The 22,007-nt window shown below is 40.6% G+C and overlaps 2 protein-coding genes across 2 annotated transcripts; one reads left to right on the forward strand and one right to left on the reverse strand.

Moving 5' to 3' along the window:
* The first annotated feature begins 446 nt into the window (after positions 1–446).
* Positions 447–5,573, forward strand: mrps11 (mitochondrial ribosomal protein S11). The gene is made up of 6 exons (XM_074666532.1): positions 447–644; positions 842–946; positions 1,096–1,194; positions 1,777–1,906; positions 4,566–4,631; positions 5,416–5,573. Exons 1-6 carry the CDS (start codon positions 556–558, stop codon positions 5,521–5,523), a joined length of 597 nt encoding a protein of 198 aa, XP_074522633.1. The 5' UTR covers positions 447–555; the 3' UTR covers positions 5,524–5,573.
* Positions 5,574–5,879: 306 nt separating this feature from the next.
* pdpr (pyruvate dehydrogenase phosphatase regulatory subunit) lies at positions 5,880–21,712 on the reverse strand. Its single transcript, XM_074666531.1, has 18 exons — positions 21,593–21,712; positions 20,141–20,414; positions 19,843–19,976; positions 18,071–18,152; positions 17,539–17,702; positions 17,309–17,430; positions 16,884–17,001; positions 16,170–16,319; positions 13,644–13,836; positions 13,401–13,525; positions 12,825–12,980; positions 12,369–12,502; positions 10,895–11,043; positions 10,703–10,815; positions 10,175–10,269; positions 9,990–10,079; positions 9,720–9,902; positions 5,880–9,122 (listed from the first exon to the last, which is right to left on the reverse strand). Exons 2-18 carry the CDS (start codon positions 20,401–20,403, stop codon positions 8,715–8,717), a joined length of 2,679 nt encoding a protein of 892 aa, XP_074522632.1. The 5' UTR covers positions 20,404–20,414; positions 21,593–21,712; the 3' UTR covers positions 5,880–8,714.
* Positions 21,713–22,007: the final 295 nt, after the last annotated feature.

Raw genomic sequence — 22,007 nt, forward strand, 5'->3', positions numbered from 1 at the left:
AGCAACCAAGCCGGTTGGGTAGGGAATTGTGACTTCCTACCAGATTTTATTGATGTACTTAAGAAAATCGAAAAAATTCTCCCGGTTACAAAGGCTTTCCCTGTTTTCTTTGAAACACAGAGCCGATTTGCTGGTAAATGGACTCCAAGCACCTGTTAAAACTGGGAGTTGTAGTTTCCGACAATCAGTTGAGCACGTGAAAGCAACATTTTGTAACTTTTACCCACAATTCTTTGGAGCATAACGAACGAACCATTTTAGAAGAAAATAGGAGTGTTGATATAACTATATACATATTGTAATGGCATTACGTGACTAAAACATGAAGATATTTATTTTTATAAAAAAAAAAAATTAAATGATATTTTTTTTTTATTCTATAAGTACATTGTTATGTTTTGGTCGTAGTAATAGTGCATTCAAAGTCCTTGCGCCCCTTGAACTAATAGGAGTTGAGATGGTCCTGTCCTGATTTGCAGTCTTGTCAATGTCACGTTTGTTGTTTTGAATTGCTAACTGTCTGAGGACGTGTTGTCCTTTGTAATTATAACAGACATGTTTAAGTTAAATTGTGTTTTAGTTAGTTCTGTCAGTAACATATGCCGGCATCTAGCTGCCTCCCTTACTGCCAACGGTAGCGCTCTGTAAGTCGTTTAAGCCAGAGTTACTAGCATCCTCTGAGCTAACTGCTAATTCTGCATGATGGTTGTTGTAAACATCTGATAGAACACAATGTCCAGATTATAGTAGCAGCGGCGATGATCGAAGCAGAGCCTTCTTTTAGCATTCAATGAGGTCAAGGGATAATATTGAGATGATGCTAACGTGTGTTTGTGTTTAGATCTGGAAGCAACGGGCTGACGCGGACAATATGCACCAGCGCAGTCAGATTTCAGGAGACTGCAGAATTAGGCACAGACACCATGAAAACCTCCAAAGACTTCAGGTTAGACCACCATGTAGTTCTCTCTTTGTTTTTGTTTTTTTTTCCTGGTTGATTCTGCTTTTTTTTTCTTGTCAGTTTAAAATCGTCTATTTGGCACATCTTACTGCTAAAACGGATGTTGATAGAGATATTCTCCTTAAATCTTTCAGCAACTTTCCTCCAATGCCCGGCCAGGAGAGTTCACTAAGGTGGGCTGGGAAGAAGTATGAAGAGTTACCAGTCATCCACATTAAAGCCACGTACAACAAGTAAGTAATAATTATTGTCAAAGCTGTATTGTAAAGGATTGATCCATTTTTGCTCAGTTGTTATTTGTTTTCATGAGGTTTGTTATTAAGAAGATTTAAAGATTTGATGCCAGAAGTAATGTCGTTCATTGAATCATTTAGGCCAGGTAGAGTGCGTGGATCCTACACCAGAGAAAGAAGATGAGCTGATCAAAATAAATAAGAAAACAAGAATGCTCGTGAGAATAGGAAACGACAAAAATACTAATAACAGCTACATACTCAACAAACACAGGCATGCAGTGCGCAAGATTTTATTTATTTTTTGAAGGGATCAAACCAATATTTTTTGAAAGATGTAATATCTAAGCAATGAGCTGATGATCAAGTGTGTCCATCTGAGTTTGGAGTATTTTTTTTAACACTGAATCAAAACCAGGAGCAGCAGATCTCCCTATAACATATTTCTAAATACCAGCTTTATGTGATGTATTTCAAACAGCTTACATATGGCCTGACCTTAGAATGATAGTGCAAGTAATATGCAACCGACTGTTAAAAAAACACATCAGTGACTCAGTAAACTTTCCTCTTGTGTTCCAGCACACACATCCAGCTGACAGACAGCGTGGGGCAGTCTCTGATCAGGACGTCGTGTGGTACAGAAGGCTTCAAGAATGCCAGGAAGTCGACACCTGTTGCTGCTCAGACTGCAGGAATCGCTGCAGCTACGGTGAGAAACATTAAGAATAATTCAAATGTATATTCTTATAAAAAAGCTCTTCTAAACTCTAGGTACAAAGAGCTTTACAAGAATAAGACAAAGATTTTCAAATAAACACAAAGTGCCTGTGCTCCAGTGAAGACGATGAGAGCTCACACTGCAAAAAAATGAAATCTTATCAAGTGTTTTTGTCTTATATTAATTAAAAATTGTCTTTTTGTATTCGATATGAGCCACATTTAACTGACCAGTCCAGAAAAATGTCATGCAAGTTATTTAAAGACAAAAATGAGGTCTGAATTGCTTGGAACTAGTTAAAAAAAAATCTGCCAATGGGACAAGAGAAAAGTTACTGGTTTTAAGACATTCCTCTCGTTTCAAACAAATTTTCTAGCAAATTTTTCTTGTTCCATTGGCAGATTATTTTAACTTGTTACAAGCAATTTTGACCTAATTTTTTGTCTTAAAAAATTTGTAAGAAGACTGGACTTCTGGACTGATACGTTGAATGTGGCTCATATCAAGTATAATAAGACAGTTTTTACTTAAAATGAGACAGTTTTTTGCAGTGCAGTGAACAAACCCTTACCATTGTGCCCTTATCCCAGTATCTTTGCTCAGTAGATAAGTTTCATAATCCCCCACATGTCCTCAAATGTCCCTCACATTCAGGGAAACGAGTTTGCAGAGAGATGTTTGAGTTCACATACATGACTCTGACACCCTACCTGACTGTGAGCCATCAGAGTCTATTACACAGGAACACAATGACATAACTCTCCAGGAGTCATAATTTGTAAAGGTGCTTGTTTACCGCATTGCAGCATCAGGGATAAAATGCCGTACCGAAACAAAAGTAAATTTATGATTTTATTACTTTTCTTTGGTTCTAAAATATGACCAAATTAACCAAAATAACATACTGCCTGGTTGTATTTCTCCAACACAGGGGGCATCCATGGGCCATACTGACATTAAAATCTTCATCTGACCCACCAAAAATGCATTTTGTGCCTGAAACCACTAAACACACAGTGACACTGAAACCAGTAGACATAGTGACACAGTGAAAATGAGTTTCTGAAAAACTGTCAAACCAAAGGAGTTGTTTCTCTAAATATCAGACCGCCCAGGACCAGCATTTTTAAAATAAATGTAGTAGTGACTGCTTCCTGCTTTTACTCACTGTGTAAGAACAAATTATCAGTGAATTTTAAATGTGTGTTGTAACAAGCTGCCCTCAACAAAGGCCTGTGATGGAGTGCAGCAGCAGGTCTTGCTCAGACTCTGTATTAGGCTGATTTATGTAGACTGCCGGCTAACAGGGTTAAGGCCACACTGATTCACAGGGTGAGAAAGTGTTTCTCACAGCTCTTTGTAGTATTTTATCACATCAGTGGATGTGTGAGATTGCTGTGTGGTTCACTGACCTGCCATGTTCAGAGCTGAAAGTGAACATGTAGCAACCACGAAGTGATACATCAAGTTGTTCTGGTCTATCAGTCATGTAGACAGGAAAGTAGAGCTACAACTACAGGTTGTTTTTGTTGTGTATTGATCCACCAGTTTCTTCAAGCTTCATGCAGGAAAGGTTTTAAATATTTCAACAAATCACCTCTCAGAGTTAAAGTTGTTTTTTTGACTCGGTGTCTGACAGACATAATCTCCACATGGAATGATTTCTGCTGTCTTCATGCTTTAGACGACAGAGATCAACCGGTGTTTCAGCAAAAAGAGCAACCCTGTGAATGAATGACTCTCAGTGGGATGAGTTTTCCTCAAGCAGTTTTAGATTATCAGTTAAATACTTCATAGAGGGGATATTTAGACACACAGTGTATCTATAATATAAAAAATAAACAAGGGTGGATCCCGCTGACTTCTTCCATCTTTCAACAGATGTTGTAAACTGGATATCCACTGACAGGTTCAAGTGAAGGTCTCTTTAAACTGTAACACAGGAGCTGACAGACACATTCACACCATCAGGCTCAAAGAAAGCTACCGTAAAAGTTACTGAACCGAGTCAGTCACAGCTCTGTGTGATTTTGTTGTGGATGAAGTGGAGGGTGAGGCTTCCAGCCCGAGGCTCCTTTCCTACATGTCATTCACCTGTTCTCTCTCAAGGTTTCCTGCACTGTTCACTGTCGTGTCCTTTTCAAATAATGGTGTAAATGCTCAAAAAATGTTACTCAAAGCTAGGGATGCACCAATCCGATCCAGCCCCTCAGAACTGGATCGGCTATCAGTGGGGAAGGATCGGTCCAAACTTGACACTAAGGCTAAACTATGATTTAGTCTACAAGGAATAAAATTTACAATCAAATAGTCTTTTTTGTAAATTCTGAAGCATTTTTAACCAAACTGCCGTTAAACAATGAACATTTTCGGTCGATACCCAAAGCCCAGGTGTCCGTACCGGGACCAGAATAGTTGGATTGGTGCATCCCTACTAAAAACAAACAAAAAAAAAAATAAAAAAAAACACTGGATGCTCTACCAACCAGAACAACTTCATGGTTATTAACTAAATCTTTAAGCTTATTTATCTTAGAGAAGTATGAAGTATCTAATTTTTTAAAAATTGAAATATAAATAATCTGCTTTAAATGTTGGCAGATAGCCTCTAGTTCATATCAATCCTCTCTGTGTTTCTCACTCAAAACAGAAAGCAGCAGCAAAGGGAGTGACGTTTGTCCGTGTCGTGATCAAAGGACTTGGTCCTGGACGTCTGGTGAGTGAAGACGTGACCTTTATTATTGCTGTTTTTTCTCCACCTAAAGCTCCCTTTCAACTTTCAATCTCTCAGAAACTTTATTTCCTTCAAAAATATGTTTTTTTTGTGTGTGTGTTTCCTGGTTGTTCTTTAAACTTCAAAGATTATGTGCAAACATGTATTTCCACTGAAGATGTTGTCAGGGTCTTTAAAGGGTTTGCACACATGACACAGAGTTACTAATCAAACTATCCAATATGCCCCTATATGAATTAATATTGTACCAAACATTCAGCAAAATGCAGAAAACAAAGTCTTAAGTATTTAAAAGGCTGTTTGATAAAGTTTGCTTTGTTCAGGCTATATGCTCAGTGAAATCAACTCACTGTCAACATTAAAAAAAAAAAGTTTTGAATCCTCTCATCAGTAATCTATACACTTTTTCCTTGTCACTGATTTCAAAAATCCTTTCCTGGATGAAGTGTTCACTTGTCTACTGCTGTCTAATTGGCAAAGCTAGACAAACTTGCTTTGAAAGTTAGGAAGAACTAAAAAGCATATTTGGAAAGTTGGATGAAATTAAAACATGGCTTGTACTTTATATCAGCGATCTGCCAGGCCTTGATCTAATATTGCGAGAGCATCTCAAACAAACCTGTCACTGCATGAAGAAATAGGACCTTTAATTAATTTCAGCCCTTTCATAATGAGGATCATTTGAGGCCGTTTAAGAGGCCACACACATCTTGATCTGCCCCCATTAGCTCCACTGATGAATGAAGGCATTCTCTGTGTCTTGCAGCCTGCGATCAAAGGCCTGACAATGGGCGGCCTGGAGGTGGTATCGATCACTGACAACACCCCTGTGCCTCACAATGGATGCCGCCCACGCAAAGCCAGACGGACATGACCTCAGCAAAGCCAGGAGGAAACTGTGTGTTGTAAAATGCTATTAAAGTGTTCTGTTGTATAACTTTCTGGCTCCGAGCTGACCTTACATAATTCATTTGTGGAAATAATTGCAGATGGTGTTTAGTAATGAGCAGAGAACAGGTGTCTGCGTCCTCCACTGCGACTGTTGACACATGAATAAACCTTCAGTGTCACTGCAGGCGCTCTGATGTTCATTAGCAGGCCAGTGTTTGCAGACAGAACAGAAACAGACTGACGGCTGTGTGTGGGAGGCAGCGACTGTGCTGGAGCCTTAACACACCACGGAGCTCTCACAACACATGAAGCGAAGAGACGAGACAAGTTCAACCTCCTCGTATGAACAACGTTCTCTTTATATTTGACTTTAGAAGTACATTAGACAGCCAAACATCAGTTTAACATGATATAAATACAGTAAAGCTCTTCAGGAAAGAACACATTTACACATCAGTCATGTACAAGTGTTAAAGGAGACATCAAATGAGAGGCGGCGTGCACCTCTCTGAGTGGAGTGATGTGTTCAAAGACAAGTGCTGTCAAGTGGACTGTAAATGAAGCCTGGGGCCTTTCCAACCTTTATTACAAAACATGTTTGAGTTCGACTAGCCTTTCGCACAAAAGACACATCTCAGGGAAGCTTTTGGCCCCAGAACAGAAATGGAAACAAAACAAAAAAAATCAGCAGGCATCTTTTATCTAGTGCAAATGCTCTGGACCTTTTATAAAAATGTAGATGTTGGGAAAAAAATCACTGCAAGTACAAAACACCCAACAGGTCATTTTGGATATTATCAGAGAGAATCCAGGGACCTGCTGAGGTCTGCCAGAGGTGCTTCAGCTCTGAAGGAAGCATTTGGTTCCACTTGTGAAAAAAAGGAGATATTTTCAGGGATGAGTTTGCAATGTGTGAAATTCCAGAGACAGACAAAGCAGAGTACCATGAGCTGAGCTTAACGCTAAAACTATCTGAACCCAAAGATACTCAGAGATTTACAATGATCCACACAGCAGCTCTTCATTTAATGTTAAATCATTATTATCATTTGTACAAATATAGCACACAAACTGATATTAGCCCTTTTTAAAGCAACACCAGACTCCCTGTCGCACCAGGATTTCTCTCTCCTAAACAATTTAGAGACAAGAATCATCAAAGTGTCAGAACATCATGTACATTTCATGTTTTTATGGGAAAATTGTCAAAGGATTTTCATGTTTTTGTCTCGTCAATACCTCGGCTGAGTTCTGCAAAATCAAACCAAAGGAGACGACAACGTGTCTGTTCTGTAGAGGTCAAAGTGCTCTTGGTGGAACCAGAAGAGAACTTGTAGTGCAGATAATCTGGCGGCATTGAAATCTGAGAATCTTTAGCTCATCAAAAGACGCTTGTTTCTGAACACAACAGAACTGGTTTTCAGAGAACAATATGTGATTTTCAGCTTCAAAAGATGTGAATATATTAAGCTTTCTGAGTGAACAAAAACAACTCTTGAGCAACAAAGTCAAAGACTGAAAACTGACGATAATATGGTGGAGTTAATCTCTTTAAACTTGATGTATCATAAGGAGTTGAAGTGGGTTGTGTAACTTCTTTCTCTTTTGTTTACATTCACTTTTTAACATTCAAAACCTTATCCCAGACAAAGGTTGGAGAAATACTCAAGAGAAAATTAAACAACAACCACACATGAAGTCCACTTTTTTGATATGACTTCCAACTTCCAGCCTTGTTTGAACTTTGTTCCACAAAAAAAAGCAAAACAAAATAAAAACAAAAGACTAAACTTGAAAACACATCGGACATCACCTGAATCCCTGACTTCTGACCTTTGAAGGTTGTGGGGAACTGAAGGATCAGATCACTTCTCAGAAAAGAGCACAAGGAACAAACATCAAGCGTCTGCTGACAGATGACATTTCCACGCACATTAATATTCTGAAGAGAATCTAAAAGAAGAGATCTCAGAGGCAGGCACTCGTGCTGATGATTCATGCGTCTGATCAACTTAAAACTGAGTGGACGACGTGTGCAGATCAGAAAATAGAAATTTTAATACACACTAGCTCTATAAAAATACACTTTATTCTGATCACAAAGAAATCCGTTCTTGTACAAACTTAACTCTCGGAGCAGAACTTTAACGGTTTAAGATATTAAAGACTCAACCTCAAAGATTTCCATTTTAGTCGCAGCACTTCAGCTTTCACTGACTTCATTAATCTAACATCACCTGACATCACCGACACATTGAAAAACACATCCATCACGCGAAACTCGAGCATCAAACGAGCAACAAGGCTTCTAAAGAAGCACAAAACATAAATAACAGGTTGGTTACATTACTGCAAAGACATTACCACGTGGGCCAGAGACAGCAGGACAGTAGAAAGACGGTAATGGTACAGACAGATCTAAAGAGAGGAGGAGGTCATTTTGAGCTTCAGGAGCGCCTGGGGAGTCTTCTCAAGACGACAAGAAAGCTGATAAGGAGGACATAGATACAGTACATCTGCTTCCTGATACCTTTTTCTGGATCTTCAAAGCTTCTGTCCCTCCTGTTTCCTTTTTTGTTAGGGAAATTTGAGAGTGTTGTTGATAAGAGATAAAGTATAAGTGTAATCACACACAGGGCAGCATACAACCACTGATAAACTTTACTTAACAAATGTACAACTCTGTACATTTTGTCTGTGCACGTCAGCATTGGATGAAAACCCTCCCCGGCTCAGCAGTGACGAAACAAAAAAGTGACCGCTGCACTGAGGAGAAGATTGTCTGTCAAAATCCCCTCTCAGTGGGTTAAAGTGAAAAAGTAAAAGAGAAAGTCCCACACGAGCACTGGTGATGTTGCCTTCATAAAGGCACTTAACTCGGACTGTCTCAGCGAACAGCCGATAGGATTGTTTCTGAGTGTGAAGCAGAGCAGGGCTGAAGGAGAACTGCAGGGTTTGATATATCAGGAGATGCAGTTCAAGCTTTTGGTGCTTCTTAAATATTGCACTTTGAACAAGGGCGACTCATCATGAAAGTTAAATATAAGAGAGACTTGGAGTGATTGTGCATACAGCTCTTAGATTGAGAGCCAAAGGGACGATACGTTGGCACTGTGAGAGAAGTGCAGAAGTGGATTTGGTTACTGAAGGAGTGTCAGAAAATCCCTCTCTGCTTCACTTCCCGTGAAGGTTTCCTAACTCGATCTCGTCCTTGCGGCGTTTCTGTTGGGTGAAGAGTGAGCTAAAGGGGTAAAGTTTGGCTTTAGCTGGGTAGCGCTGGCCGGCAATGTCCACCTCATAGTCCCCGCGGTTGATGAAATCTGGGGTGATGGGTGTGGGGAGCCCCTCTGGACCCAAGGGTGGAGACACAAAGCCGAGGCAGACGTGGCGCTCCAGGGTGTAGCTGTAGGCGCTGCTGGTGGTCGATCCTGCTAGCTGACCGTTACAGTAGATTGGTTCTCCCCACCATGGCCACAGGTCCAGCTCAGTGTCATGGTCCTCCAGAACCAGCATGACGAAGCGCCGAGACACACCCTCCTGACGCTGCTGCAGCAGGGCCTCACGTCCAAGGAAGTCTGTGTCCTGATGGAGGGATGGAGGGATGGAGGCAGGAGAGAGGGACAACATAAAAACGGAGCGACAAAGGAGTTGGTTTTTGGACCACACAGAAATTCATCTACAAACACTGCAGGGCTCCTGGGAGCAAACAGAAGCAATATTTCACTTTTATGTGTTTTAATAACAAACCTTACAATAAAGATATAGATTCTGCTGATGAATAGTCATTGCAGAGCAATATGTGAAACCAATTTCACACTGTGTGAGCCATTTATTAATACTGAGCTGACGTTACTGCTGTGCACAGCAGAACAAGCAGGAGGGTGGACTTCAGCACTGCTGCTGTGAAGTGCCACCTGTTGGGCCTGAAGGTGCAGATTAGGGACAAGTTTCTCAAAAATTGTCACATGGATGTTTCAGGGTTTAACAAAGCAGATGAAACTTTGCCTTTAAGTGGATGCTTACAAAGACCCATAATCTTTTTGTGCAGCTGAAATAGAAATACCAGCCTAAAGCTCTGTTTCACTTCAAGTCATGCTCATGGATAGAAAGAGACAGAGCAGAGGAGTCTATAGAAGATGCTTGATGCTATGTGGTTTTAATAAAGTTTGAACAGTTTACCTCGTCAAATTTCACCCTGAACTCTCGCCCACACTCCAGCGGGGTGGTGAAGGCATCGAGGTCCTGTCCCCAGAAGGCGAAGAACTTCTCTATGCGCAGGCTGCGCAGAGCGTAGTATCCAGCGTTACGAATGCCATACTTCTGACCCACCGACATCACCTCATTGTAGACGTGCAGAGCATACTGTGGGTAGAAGGGACACTCATGTTAGACCAGACATGCTGTGCAGCTCATCTCACTGAGAGACGTGTTGTTTTTAAAATATCTCACCTCAATGGGGATGTAAAGCATGAAGCCTGGTTCACCTGTGTGAGTCATGCTCATCACTCTGATCCCGTTAGCATAACCAACACTCATTTCCTGTCAGTTCACAAACACAGACGGTCAGTTTCTGTCTGCTGCAGCCATGAGGTCAATTTTAATTCTACTCTAGGCTCGTCATACTTGTCTCTTACCTTACAGAACATGGAGGGGAAGTGATCAGGAGTCATTGAAACATAGGACAGCTCAGCCAGAACATCCATAGCCCGAGGACCAATCAGGTTGAGAGCTGAGGGAAAGCATCAGAGTTAATAACATTTTATAATCAATACAGTAGACTTTTTATTGTTTCACTTAGCTGAGGCTGAGTAGCGGCACACCACTTTTAACACAGACCATAAAATGAATGTTGCTGGTGACAGAGGAGCTCAAATGAACAGCTTCCAGACCTTAGTCAGTATTATAGCTTGTCAATAAGTGTAGGGTAGAGGTCTGATGCTGTTCATATTTTAAAACATTGAGGTTGTTACATTCTCAGCATTAAAATTAAATTCTGAATTTTTATTTAATTACTATCTTGGTCTCTTTGGTTTCAGATTCATCAAAGCAAATCAGTTCAATCTTGTCTTCAGACAGAGCTCTGGGGCACTGCTGCACTGTTTCCAGTCTATTACATTATACTACCACTAGATGGCAACATTGAAGTGGTGCCTCACACTCACCTGTGTACTTCCAGCTGACATCCTCCAGGTGGAGGTGTGGGTCATTAGGCATATGCTTCTTGATCCAGGACCAGCAGTGGACCTGCTGGTCTGTTGGCGAGATGATGAAAAAGCTGGAGAGGGAACAATCGTGTAAATTATGTGAAGTGGTAAACTGCATGTCCCTTGTGATGCTGCTCAGGTGTTACAAACCTGTTCTTGCTGAGACGGACCACGCTGCAGTCGTTCTCATAGCCACCCCTCTCATTCAGCATGCCCGTGTGGACGATGTGCCCGACAGGAACATCCAGGTCATTGGCACACAGGTGCTGCAGGAGGTCCAGGGCTTGGTCCTGTGATGACTTAGACATCAGGACAGAAACAGTGTGAGCATCAGAAAGTCACTGAGCACAGTGGATGCATTTCTCATTGAAGAACTTCCATTAGTTACAGTCAAAACAAATCCCTGGCATACATCTGTAGCTACAGGGTTATGATTAGATAGAGACAAAACTGATGAGGAACAAATTCTGACTCACTGCGTGTGCCTTTCAATTTTAAGAGTGGACAACATCTTTAGCTTACGCCCTTTATCAGCTGTGGAGCTCAAAGACCTTCCTTCGATACTGACCTAATGTCATTGTGCAGAATTCAAGAAACCAAAACTCTATTTAACTTCATAAAACACAAGATCCCTCAAGTTAGTACAACCCACTTTTTTGCTGATCTGAAGGAGAGGCTAGTGTTTTTGGTAAGTTCAGTGACACCTGAGTTAGTGTCTGTTACATTTTCTCACATGGTTCCTCCACTCTAAGGCTGTATTCAGACCAGAAAAGTCCTTTGGTCCACTTGTTTGGTCCGGACCAAAAGCGGACTTTATTTTTTTCGTTTGGTGCGGTTCGTATTCAGATTGTACTTTTTGCAAGTGGACTATATTCTGTAAACACATCCACGTGTGTGACAGTCGGTGCTCTCATTGGACAGCTTAACAACACCGTTTACAATTTAGGAACAGGAAGACGAATGACCGCAGCAAGGAGACACTATGCTCTGCGTGTCCTGACCCACAACATGCTAGCAACAGCGTGGCTAAACAGAAGACGGAGGATCAGGTATGAACCAAAAACGGTCAGGTTACGGTGGCTTTATAAGCCCAGAAGGCGCATGTATCCTGTAGTTAGTTCAGATGGACCTTGGTTTGTATTCAGACCTGCACCGCAGAACCACGAACCGCACCAGAGTTCGTTTGGAAGTGGACCAAGACCACCTCAAAAAGTGGGTATCCGTCCGGTTGTTTGGTCCGCACCAGGGTTCGTTTGTGTCTATTCACACCTGCATGAAAAGTCCGCACCAGCGTGGGAAACGAACCCTGCTCCGTTTAAAGTGGACCAAACAGTCCAGGTCTGAATACGCCCTAACACTGCAGGTGCCAACATTTGGGAAGGGTGAGCAGGGTTTATGACCTATACTGCAATCAGCCAGCAGGGGGAGCTCTACATCTTTAGGTTTGCAGTGAGTGAAACCATATGGCATTCAGTTTAATATGAAGTCTATGGGTGTGACAAGAGGAAGAATTTAGATTAAGAAGCCTGAAACCACAATGACGGAAATAGCGGAACGTTTTTTATCAATATGATCCAAACCTGTTTTCACTTAAAGTTAAAGTCTGAAGAAGAAAATCACTCACAGTCAGTTCAAACTTGGTGAAGGAAGACATGTCAATGACACAGACGGCCTCTTTGCAGCATTTCACTTCTGCTCCAACAATGTCAAACCAGTCGGGCTTGTAGAAGGTCTTACTCTGGTCCAGAGAGAGCAGATCTGCACATAAACACAACCACAGAGAAAATATTGAGCCTTGAGTTAATCAATAAACAAACTTACTGCAAAACTTTATGTTTCCACTTCTCATTTTCTTATTTGAAACAAAAAGTACAAATAAATCTGCTTTTGGACTATGGCAAGTTTACTTTAACCATAATGAAATGAGAGGAAAATCAGTCCAGGGTAAAAACTACAGGAAAACAAATAAACCATGTTAGTTTTGGTAATCAGAAATCTGTGATCTAACTGGATTAAAAACTACTGTGGATTTTGAGTCTTATTTTTACATAAAGTTTAAAGATAAAGAAGACAGCTTTACCTTTTCCTGGAGGAACAAAGTATTTTGGTCTTTCAAAACCGTGTTTCTCCATCCAGCGAGCGCCCTGTGTGTCCAGGCGGTCATACAGTGGGCTGGTCCGCAGCTGACGGCCAGTCTGAAAGTCCCAGCGAGGAACCTTCAGCTCGTACAGTAGAGCTGGACATAACCAGACAGACAGACAGATGTCATCATGGCAAAGCAAAGCTCAGAAACCCATGAAATCATTACGGCACTTAACTACCTCTAGGGTTTTGAAACATATAAATATGTTAGTTACTGTGTTCTACTGGAAATACAGTAAACAAAGAGGGGATTTTGCACCACATGGTTCAGGGGGATGAAGGTTTATGAATTTAAATGTATGCAGTGCACTGACAAGAGAAACCACATCTAATTTTTTTACTCTGTCTGCAAACACATAGGGTAATGACAGCACAGAGACATCATAAATCTTTAATCTCATTTGTTCCTTTTCAGGACCTGACTGCTGGTGTTTCACTCAATGTTCAGGTGTAAATAAAGGGGTATACCATTTATTCATGTTCATGTGAACTGCAGGGGGTGTTTGCCACTTACGCATGACTTCCATCACTCTGTGTCGCAGGAAGGTCCGACTGCTCTGCAGGTTACCAAAGCGTTTGATGTCCAGCGGCCAGACGTTGGCGGTGGGATAACCATATGTCATCCATTCTGCCAGATACCTAACACCAGATCACACAATGTGCCATGAAAACATGTATTGAACACAATCTGAGCTCTAAAATGAACAGACTGGGAGTGAATCATTTCCTGAATTCATAAATCAATGCCACCACTTACTTGCCAGCTCCTCCAGCAAAGGCCAAGCCAGAAGAGTTCATCCCAGCCAGCACGTAGTAGCCAGAAACCCCCGGGGTCTCCCCCATCAGGCAGCGCATGTCGGGGGTGAAGGACTCCGGACAGTTGACCAGCTGCAGGATCTCAGCTGACTCCAGACCTGGCATCCTCCTCAGCAAGGCGCTGAGCATCGGCTCTGGAGAGAGAACACACCGGCTTATTGTACGACATATGAAGAGAAATGATCAATCAAGTGTCCCATTAATACAACGCATTTTTACACCAAACTGACTACAGCGTAAATTATGTGACAACAATATCCTCAAGCTAAGATAGCTGATCAGCTGGTCAATGTTTTGAAGCCATATTACTGATTTATAAAGCACATTTCATCAAAGGTAAGCTCGATGTGCTGTACACAGAGGATGAAAACAAAAAACAAAAAGGGAACAGGTGTTCACAGACATGGACAGGAAAAATTTAGGTCAGTAATGCGTACATCCAGCTTGCACACTTCACAGCAATTAAACATGAAACTTTTGCTGTGAGGCATCCAAACAGATGAGACAAACTTACAGTTACTATATATACACTTTGGATAGTAAGAAAGGGCAAAGTATTTTATTTCTTAGTATAGACAGAAATGTTGAGGTCTGATTCTGGATGTGGAGACTTTCCACCTGATGACCTTTGAATAGAAATGTTGAGAAGCTGAATCACTGTGCTATACTGACTGCTAGTGGGGTTTTAACAGTGATTCTGTATTGAATGAAGAGCCAGTGATGTATTTGTGTTCAGGAATGATCAGCGTCAACAGATCGTTTGGACCACCGTGCACATGGGGCATCACAGTTATCTAGCCTAGTTAAAAGGAATGCACGGCCTAATTCCTCTGCTTTAGTTTGGAACATGGATAGTCATAGTTTTGAGATGTATTTTAATGGTAAAACCCTAATCTGACTTGAAAAGTTAAAATATAAATAAAAAACATGTCAAGATTCCTGACTTACTTTTGAAATTTCAAATCTAAAATGTTTAGGTGAGGACAGAACTTCTCTCTGCTTTTTGAGGCTGACTAAGTTTTTTTTCAGTTTAGTTTTAAATAAATCAAATTACTTCCTGCAACATAATGTACGCAGATTTGTCTTAGCATGCTGCCTTTTATACTACTTGATGTCTCTTTAATTCGTTCAGGTTGCCCTTCCTCATTCACTATTTGACCCCCGCCTCGAAACACTATGACAGACATGCTAACTCTCCTGCACTGATCCTGTATGTTGTGCCACAAACAGTCCAGCAGGTTTTTCAACATGAAGTGACACATCTCTGAGAAAGGCAGTAAAATGTAACCTCTGGAAAATGTGAGATACAAAGTTTTTTTGTTTTATCAGTTCTTGAAACCAAAATGCACGATTAAGATCTCAAACTTGTTTTTGTCTTTTTAACTCTGACTCAAAATGATGTAAGGGTTACCAGTTTCATAGTCATTTCTGCACACTTCATTCCTGTTCTCAACTATAATATCAATCATAAAAGGAGATGGGCTAGTGTTAAGTTAAAAATATTAACGTGAAAAAAAGAGTAAAAAAAAAAAAATTATTTGCATTTTTTCAATAAAACATGCAGAGGAACCACTGAGAGTATAGTGTGACTCCATCTTTAAATCAGGCCCTGCTGCTTTACAGCTGTCCTTACAACCCTGAGAGGCTGCATGAGAAATATCATGTTACAGACATAAAGCCAAGGCTAAACAGCAGGTGTGTGTGCGTGCATGTGTGGTCTTAAATGTGTAGGGAGAGCTGTACTTTGACCTGACATACACTACAACATTTAGTAAGACCAACAGCACAAACATCTCACTGAACTGCCTGATTCAAACTTTCTTTAGTTTAAACTATCAAGCAGGGATACTTCATGTAAACAGAAATGACCCTGACACCATGACTGAAGCCTTGGAAACAAATATAGCACATATGAAGGAAAGACGTCTGGTGGCTTTGTTGACTTGTCAAACAGAACTAATGAAAAACCAGGTTTAGATAAATCAGGTTTTAAAATGTAGGTAATTAATTCAACTATGAAACTACTTCCTGAGTCGACAGCGCTTCATGTAAAACTCAGCAGCTCCCAGCAAATATTAACTCCATAGGCCAAAACTCCAGCAACTGATTATTAATTAATTAATTAATTAATACAATATGAAATTAAAAATAATTAATTAATTTTTTCTATTTTGTAAATAAAGTATTTTCTTAAACAACAAACATTACTACCCTCGAGGACCCACAGAGTGCAACTTTAAATGCCTGAATGAAAACTTTTTTTTTACCTTAGCTACAGCACATCACAACTGGATTTCTAGTGTTGTGCAAGCCACAACTTGTGTCTGTGCTGTGTGGTTAATGTCTCAATGGATTAAACCAATTTGTTAAAGACATCCTCTCTTAAACTATTTTTTCTCTGTCCCTTGTCTGAGTACATGTTGAAAATGATCTGTCAGTGCAAAAAATTAAATTCATCCCACATTACCAAAATGGTCCCAGTCCTCCTGCATATTCTGAATCTCCAGCTGGTTTCGGCCCTCAGTGAAGATGGGTTTGGGGTTCTTCTCAAAGCCCCCCGACAGAAGCCCACCCTGCCACGGCCGTACGTATATTCTGCCGTCCATATCGATCACCACTGGAGACAAAACAGAGGCTCAGTTAAATCACATCTTCAGCGATTTTCTGCAAAAAACTGTAACTCAAGCTCTAATGTCAAAATAGCACACATACATTTAACAGTGAAAACTGTCTGACATCTTTTTTTAATGTTCATGATTAGAAGAAATCAAAGCAAAGTGTCCAGGCTTCCTACTCTCACAGTTACAAAGATAAATAAAAGCCACACCTTTCATTGTCCCAAGATGATTGCACTCATCAAAGGGTGTTTTTTATCAAATAAATAAAAGTTTAAATCTGTAAATGTGACACAGCCACAGAAGAGACTCCAACTTCTCAATGTTTACTGGTGATGTGATGTGATGTGATGTGATGTGATCTGATGTGATCTGATGTGATCTGATCGAATCTGATGTTTGTTGAAGACATTTACTTTACAATGTCTTTATAATGTGAAATTTTTCCTCATAAAATCATATCATCAATCATATGTAGATGTCAAATTATTTCTAAATGATTGGAAATTTGGACCCATTTGCCTGCAGCAGAAAAAGTGGATATTCAAGAATACAGGGTGTGAGACCTGGTGTTTCGGGTGCGAGTGGCTCCTGGAGAGGTTTGGTTAGGAGGTAGAAGTGCTCACAGCCATGAAGAGGAACTGACACCTTGGTCTCACTAGCCTGGCCCAGCTCATAAGCCCACTGGAGCACAGAAAGACAGAACAGATCAAGCACATATCTGCAGCTCCTAAAACAAGACCGCTAAAACCTCCACAAAAGACTGCTGGTTAGCATTGGGGGCTCAACCAAGGGAATGATTATCACCTCAGCCTACACTGTATAAAGTGGGATCCAGCTCCCTCTGTTAAACCATACTGTCTTTATCTAAAAAGGTAAGATAGAAGAATAACTTCCTCAATCCTTCCACAGATTTCACAAAAAAAAAACTGGAACTGAGACTGGTTGAATCTTTCACATTTGTATCCCATAATCACAATCTGAGATTCACCTGTCCAGCACAGTTGACAAAATATTCGCACTCAATTGGCCCACGGTCAGTCTCCACTGCCATCACTTGACCCTTCTCCACCAGAACCTGCTGAACACTTGTTCGATCCAGGATCTGAACACCTGGAACACATAAAAGACAAGAGGTAAGAGGAGGGTGAAAAAAGGAGAGGAAAATCACAGGAAAAAGTTAAAGTAAATTATGAATTTGATTTGATTCAAGTCTCTTACCGTGTCCAGCAGCAGCCACAGCCAGAGCATGGTTTACATCAGGTGGAGACACTACAGCATCTCCAGGCAGGTGAAGTGCTCCCACTAGGTCATGAATGTTAATGAGTGGGTGGAGTTTTGCCACATCTTTAGGCTTAATGATATTACAGCTGATCCCCATCACCCTGAGAATTTAGAGAAATAGACAAGACCTTTTCATAATTGCTTAAATTGAACTTAAAAGATGTGGCATACAGAATGTAACCAGCTTAAGTGCTTCTGAGTGCTGAGCAAATTAAAGATGTGGGGGAGGACAGGACAGCAGCTTTTACAGTATCGTGACAGGTATTTTATGGGAGGAGATGAAGAGGCAGAAATAAGAAGAGGCTGAAGAAGCTGATGATAGTTAAAACATATTTCTGGGTCATGGAAAAAAAAAAACTTGCACAACCATGCAAAAAATAAAAGCTTATGAGTGGCTATGTCAGAGAGAGTTAAAGCAATAGAGGCTCCCAAATGTATGGTTAAACAGCATGATGTTTGAGGATCTCACCTTAGACGGGATGCCAGGCGTTTCAAAGAGATAAAGCGATCTTGATTTTGGGCCAGACATAGAGACCCAGTCTTAACATACCCTGGAAGACATAAACAAAAACAGGAGATCTTATAATAAAGGACCAAACAGGCTTCAATCCACACAAGACTTTATGTCACTGAAAGCGTAAAGTACAACAGAATCAAAGCTGCAAGGATGATTATCGATTAACCGTCTGTTCCTAATACCATCAAATGAAGCCAATCCTTGGACACGGCTATGGATATGAAGCAGCTACAGAGGGATTACTTATTTATCAACAACGCCGAATGCACGCGCAACATGGGTGCAGAAGCACTGCGGAGTATAATGGTTTTTCAACTGACGTGGAGGAGTTAACCACCAAGAAACATATTTTTAAACTAAATATCAGCACTTTAACAGATGGTAAACGGCTCCCGGGTTTGTGAAATAAAAGTGAGTGGACAGAAGAGATCAGCAAGTGGACAGATATTAGGTGGACAGATGTTTTTAGCTGAGATATCCGGTGTGTACCCAGAGAGCAATTTAAACACACCACTGTCACTCGATGCTTATGACTGTATTATCCGTGGACACTTACCAGACTGTGACAGACCAGGAGGTAACCATGCGTCAATACATCACAAACCCTCCCAGACCAAAAAAAGCACACAGACCACTGAGTCTGAGACCCAGTTTAAATTAAAAGAACCAGAAAACTACGTCCATAGTTAATCATTTACCCACAGACATCCCTGGTGTTTCAGTGTAAAGTGTGACCCTGTTAACTGGTGACTCTTGGCGGTCAATCACTGATACTGTGGACTGAGAGTCACCATTTAGCATGGTTGCTATTAACTCCAAATCATGGGTTGCTCTGCGACGGTCCAAACTTGATAGACATTGCCTCTGTTTTATAGTATCATTTCTAAAAACTGACCACAGAACAACTCTACATTTTTATGCTGCTTACAGGTTGAATTTAGTGTTAAAAAACGCCAACTTGTCTGAATGAATGGAGCTAAACGCTGCTTCTGCAGTCAAGATGCGTGCGCATCTTTATGATGAAGTAGACCGATAATCCCTCTATGGTGCACCCATAAGTTGTGTGAGCTGAGCTGTGTCAGACAATCCTTATATCTTCTAAACTGCTGAGATAGAAAAATATTCACTCCCCAAACAGTGTGTGCTAATAGCAAAATTAGAGTCTCCGACCCAAGCTGTTTTTAACCAGACTGTGCATATGCTCTTTAATGCTGTATGTCTGTTTTTTTGGCTTGGTGTGTACGTGGTTTCTGATCTTTCTGCAGCCAGCCTCAAGTGGATCCTCGATGAACAGCAACTTTTAGCACTCACACGTATGCTTCATTTTCCTAAACTCAATGTTGCCTCTTGGTTCTAAAATGCAACTTATCTTATTTCAAGGTTTGTTTATGTTTGCTTAACATGTTTCCTTTTTGGTCGAAAAACCCTTTGTCTTTGCTCAGTATTGACAAGTACTTCATACAACACCACTTCCAAAACAGCCAAACCATCACTTCAGATATTCTCGATAAGCCAACAAAGTGGATGCCACACATACATTTTTCTATATATTACCTATAGTTGTTAAAATTATAACTATGAAATTTGATAGCCATAAAAACAAATTGATAAAACCCTAATTGAAAATGATTATGGTCTGTTGATTTATTGATGCAGTGTTCATATCTGTCACACAAAAGCCTCTGTTTCCATGAGAGAAAACAAAACCTTTCAAAGTGACTGACCTGTTTTGACTCCAGTCTCCTCCTCCAGCCGCTGGTAAAGATTATTGGAGTAGTTTGCCATTTGACACTCAATGGAAATAGGCTTTGCCACGCTGACTATGCCAGCACACAGTCTGGTTGTCCCTGCACCAAGTCTGCCAACAGAAGAAAAGGACAGGTGGTACAGTAGAATTATATAAAGTCAACATTCTTAACTAACAGTTTTAAGAGGAGAAACTGTCCCTGATCTTTGACAATCCCACAGAGGATTGTCAAAGATCAGCCAGCTGTATCTTGAACATAAGCCTTGCTATCTCACCTGCCCTGCTCCAGCAGCACTATGTCGCTCCATCCCAGCTTTGCTAGGTGGTAAGCCACTGATGTGCCCACGATGCCTCCTCCACAGATCACCACCCGGGCCTGGCTCGGCAGGGGGAGCAGCTGAGAGTCTCCACCGACGGTCATGCTGTGCGGGGAGGTCCAGAAGCCCCTGCCAGCTAATCTAAACCCTGTCTGAGGAAGCAGCAGCCGGGGGAGCAGGACAGGGGATAGAGCCCTGGAGCTCCGCACACAGCTGCACATAGCTGTGCTTTCTGCAATCACAGTACAAACAAACACATACACTCACAAAATGATTGTGTTTCATAGATTTCAAAACTACTCAAAGTTAAACTAAAACATCCACCCAACAAAGATCACTTTAGTTCAAACAAGTGCATAAAGACATGAAGTGATGTCCTCACTAGTAGCAGGGGAGCACAATGCTTAACACCAGCCCGCAGATATCTTCACTGGCTTCAAGTGAATCAAAGAATAGATTTTAAAGTCCTTCTTTTAGTATTCAAAGCTCTACAGAGTCTGGGGCTGAGATCTTTTAATACATTAGTCTGACATGAGGCACCAAGGCCTCTCAGGTTCTCCAGGTAAGGTTTACTTACTGTTTACAAAATCTGGACCAAGCAGATTTGCTGGCTTTTAGTTTCTGCACTCTTCAACTGTGAACTAAGCCACTGGAAAGCCTGGGGATATCGTAGCCTTGGTTTATTTTATTTGGTGCAGCCTCCATATAAGTCCAGTGCTAAACTCAAATATTTAATTGAATCCACATTTATTTTTATTTTTTTTAATTGTCCTCCCATTTTTTTATTTAATATTTTAATTTCATATTTGTTTAAATGTTAATGTTACTTACGCTCTGTTTTAACTTCATAAGGCAATCTGGGTTACTGTATGTGTGAAGATCAGCACTATAAAAATAAAAGTCCCTAGCCTCAGAAAGACTGGGAGTACGTTTGTTTTTCTATAGATTATTCATCTTGACAGGCGGGTTTACACTGAGTAAAGTCACCGTTTGACACTTTGCAAAGAAAAAAACAACTAAAGCCAGCAGGAGTAACTTATGTCACCCTTTTTTATAACCTTGGTTTAATAGTTGTTGGAACTATAACATCGTTACAGTTCACCCTTTCGTAGCACAGCTAGCATAAGTGCGTTTTAGTACGTGTGTACCTTCTAAGCTGTCGTTGAATTACAATTCAACAATAAAGAGCCCTAGCTGACCTTTACAGTCTTGGAGTTTCATAAATGTTTTCCTGACATTTTGTCCTTTTTTTAGCCCCTGGGGTTAAAGTTAGCTGTAGTTGTCCTAGTAGCTAGCCTCTTTAGCTAAGGCTATGGAAAAGCTAGCCAATGTTGATAACTTGTAAACGTAAAATGTGCAAACAAACTTTCTTAGACGTTTTAATTTTACTTACACCGGTGTTAGACTTACCAAATCAGTCAAGACGAGACGTGATGACTTAAAGACAGCAGTAAATACCAGGTAGTGAGTGAAATGACAGTTACTCTTGTTTGGGTGCAGCAGTCTGTACAACGTCAAGCTAATGCTTTAACCGCTACTTCCGGTCTGACTATTCAAAATAAGTTTTTTTTCCCCCTCCAAGTCAAAGATGTAGCGACAGCAAAGCTGTGTAAATAACAAATTGTAATATTTCTTAAAGCTTGAAATTATAACTTTTACTTTTTTAACTTATTAAATTATTATCTACAACATTCAGTTTTATAATAATACCGAAATATAGATAAATGAATACTGAAGGTAGATGACAACACACACTTTACCATCCCTATTAAACAAATAAAGGTATTATTTATATGTATACAGCCTATGGTATGGACCTAATTAA

This window comes from Halichoeres trimaculatus, unplaced genomic scaffold (assembly GCF_033239565.1).
Source record: "Halichoeres trimaculatus isolate MK-OKI-2021-1 unplaced genomic scaffold, fHalTri1.1 fHalTri1_scaffold_3, whole genome shotgun sequence".
Classification (NCBI taxonomy): domain Eukaryota; kingdom Metazoa; phylum Chordata; class Actinopteri; order Labriformes; family Labridae; genus Halichoeres; species Halichoeres trimaculatus.

Bases quoted from the DNA above. Each gene is read 5' to 3' on its own strand.
- pdpr (XM_074666531.1), bottom strand. From the start codon at position 20,403: ATGTGCAGCTGTGTGCGGAGCTCCAGGGCTCTATCCCCTGTCCTGCTC. The intron at 13,837-16,169 runs GTAATGTGGGAT...TTCTCTCTCCAG, and splicing joins GGAGGACTGGGACCATTTTG to AGCCGATGCTCAGCGCCTTG. The intron at 12,981-13,400 runs GTAAGTGGCAAA...GGTTATGTCCAG, and splicing joins CAGAGTGATGGAAGTCATGC to CTCTACTGTACGAGCTGAAG.
- mrps11 (XM_074666532.1), top strand. From the start codon at position 556: ATGTTTAAGTTAAATTGTGTTTTAGTTAGTTCTGTCAGTAACATATGC. The intron at 645-841 runs GTAAGTCGTTTA...GTTTGTGTTTAG, and splicing joins ACTGCCAACGGTAGCGCTCT to ATCTGGAAGCAACGGGCTGA. The intron at 4,632-5,415 runs GTGAGTGAAGAC...TGTGTCTTGCAG, and splicing joins GACTTGGTCCTGGACGTCTG to CCTGCGATCAAAGGCCTGAC.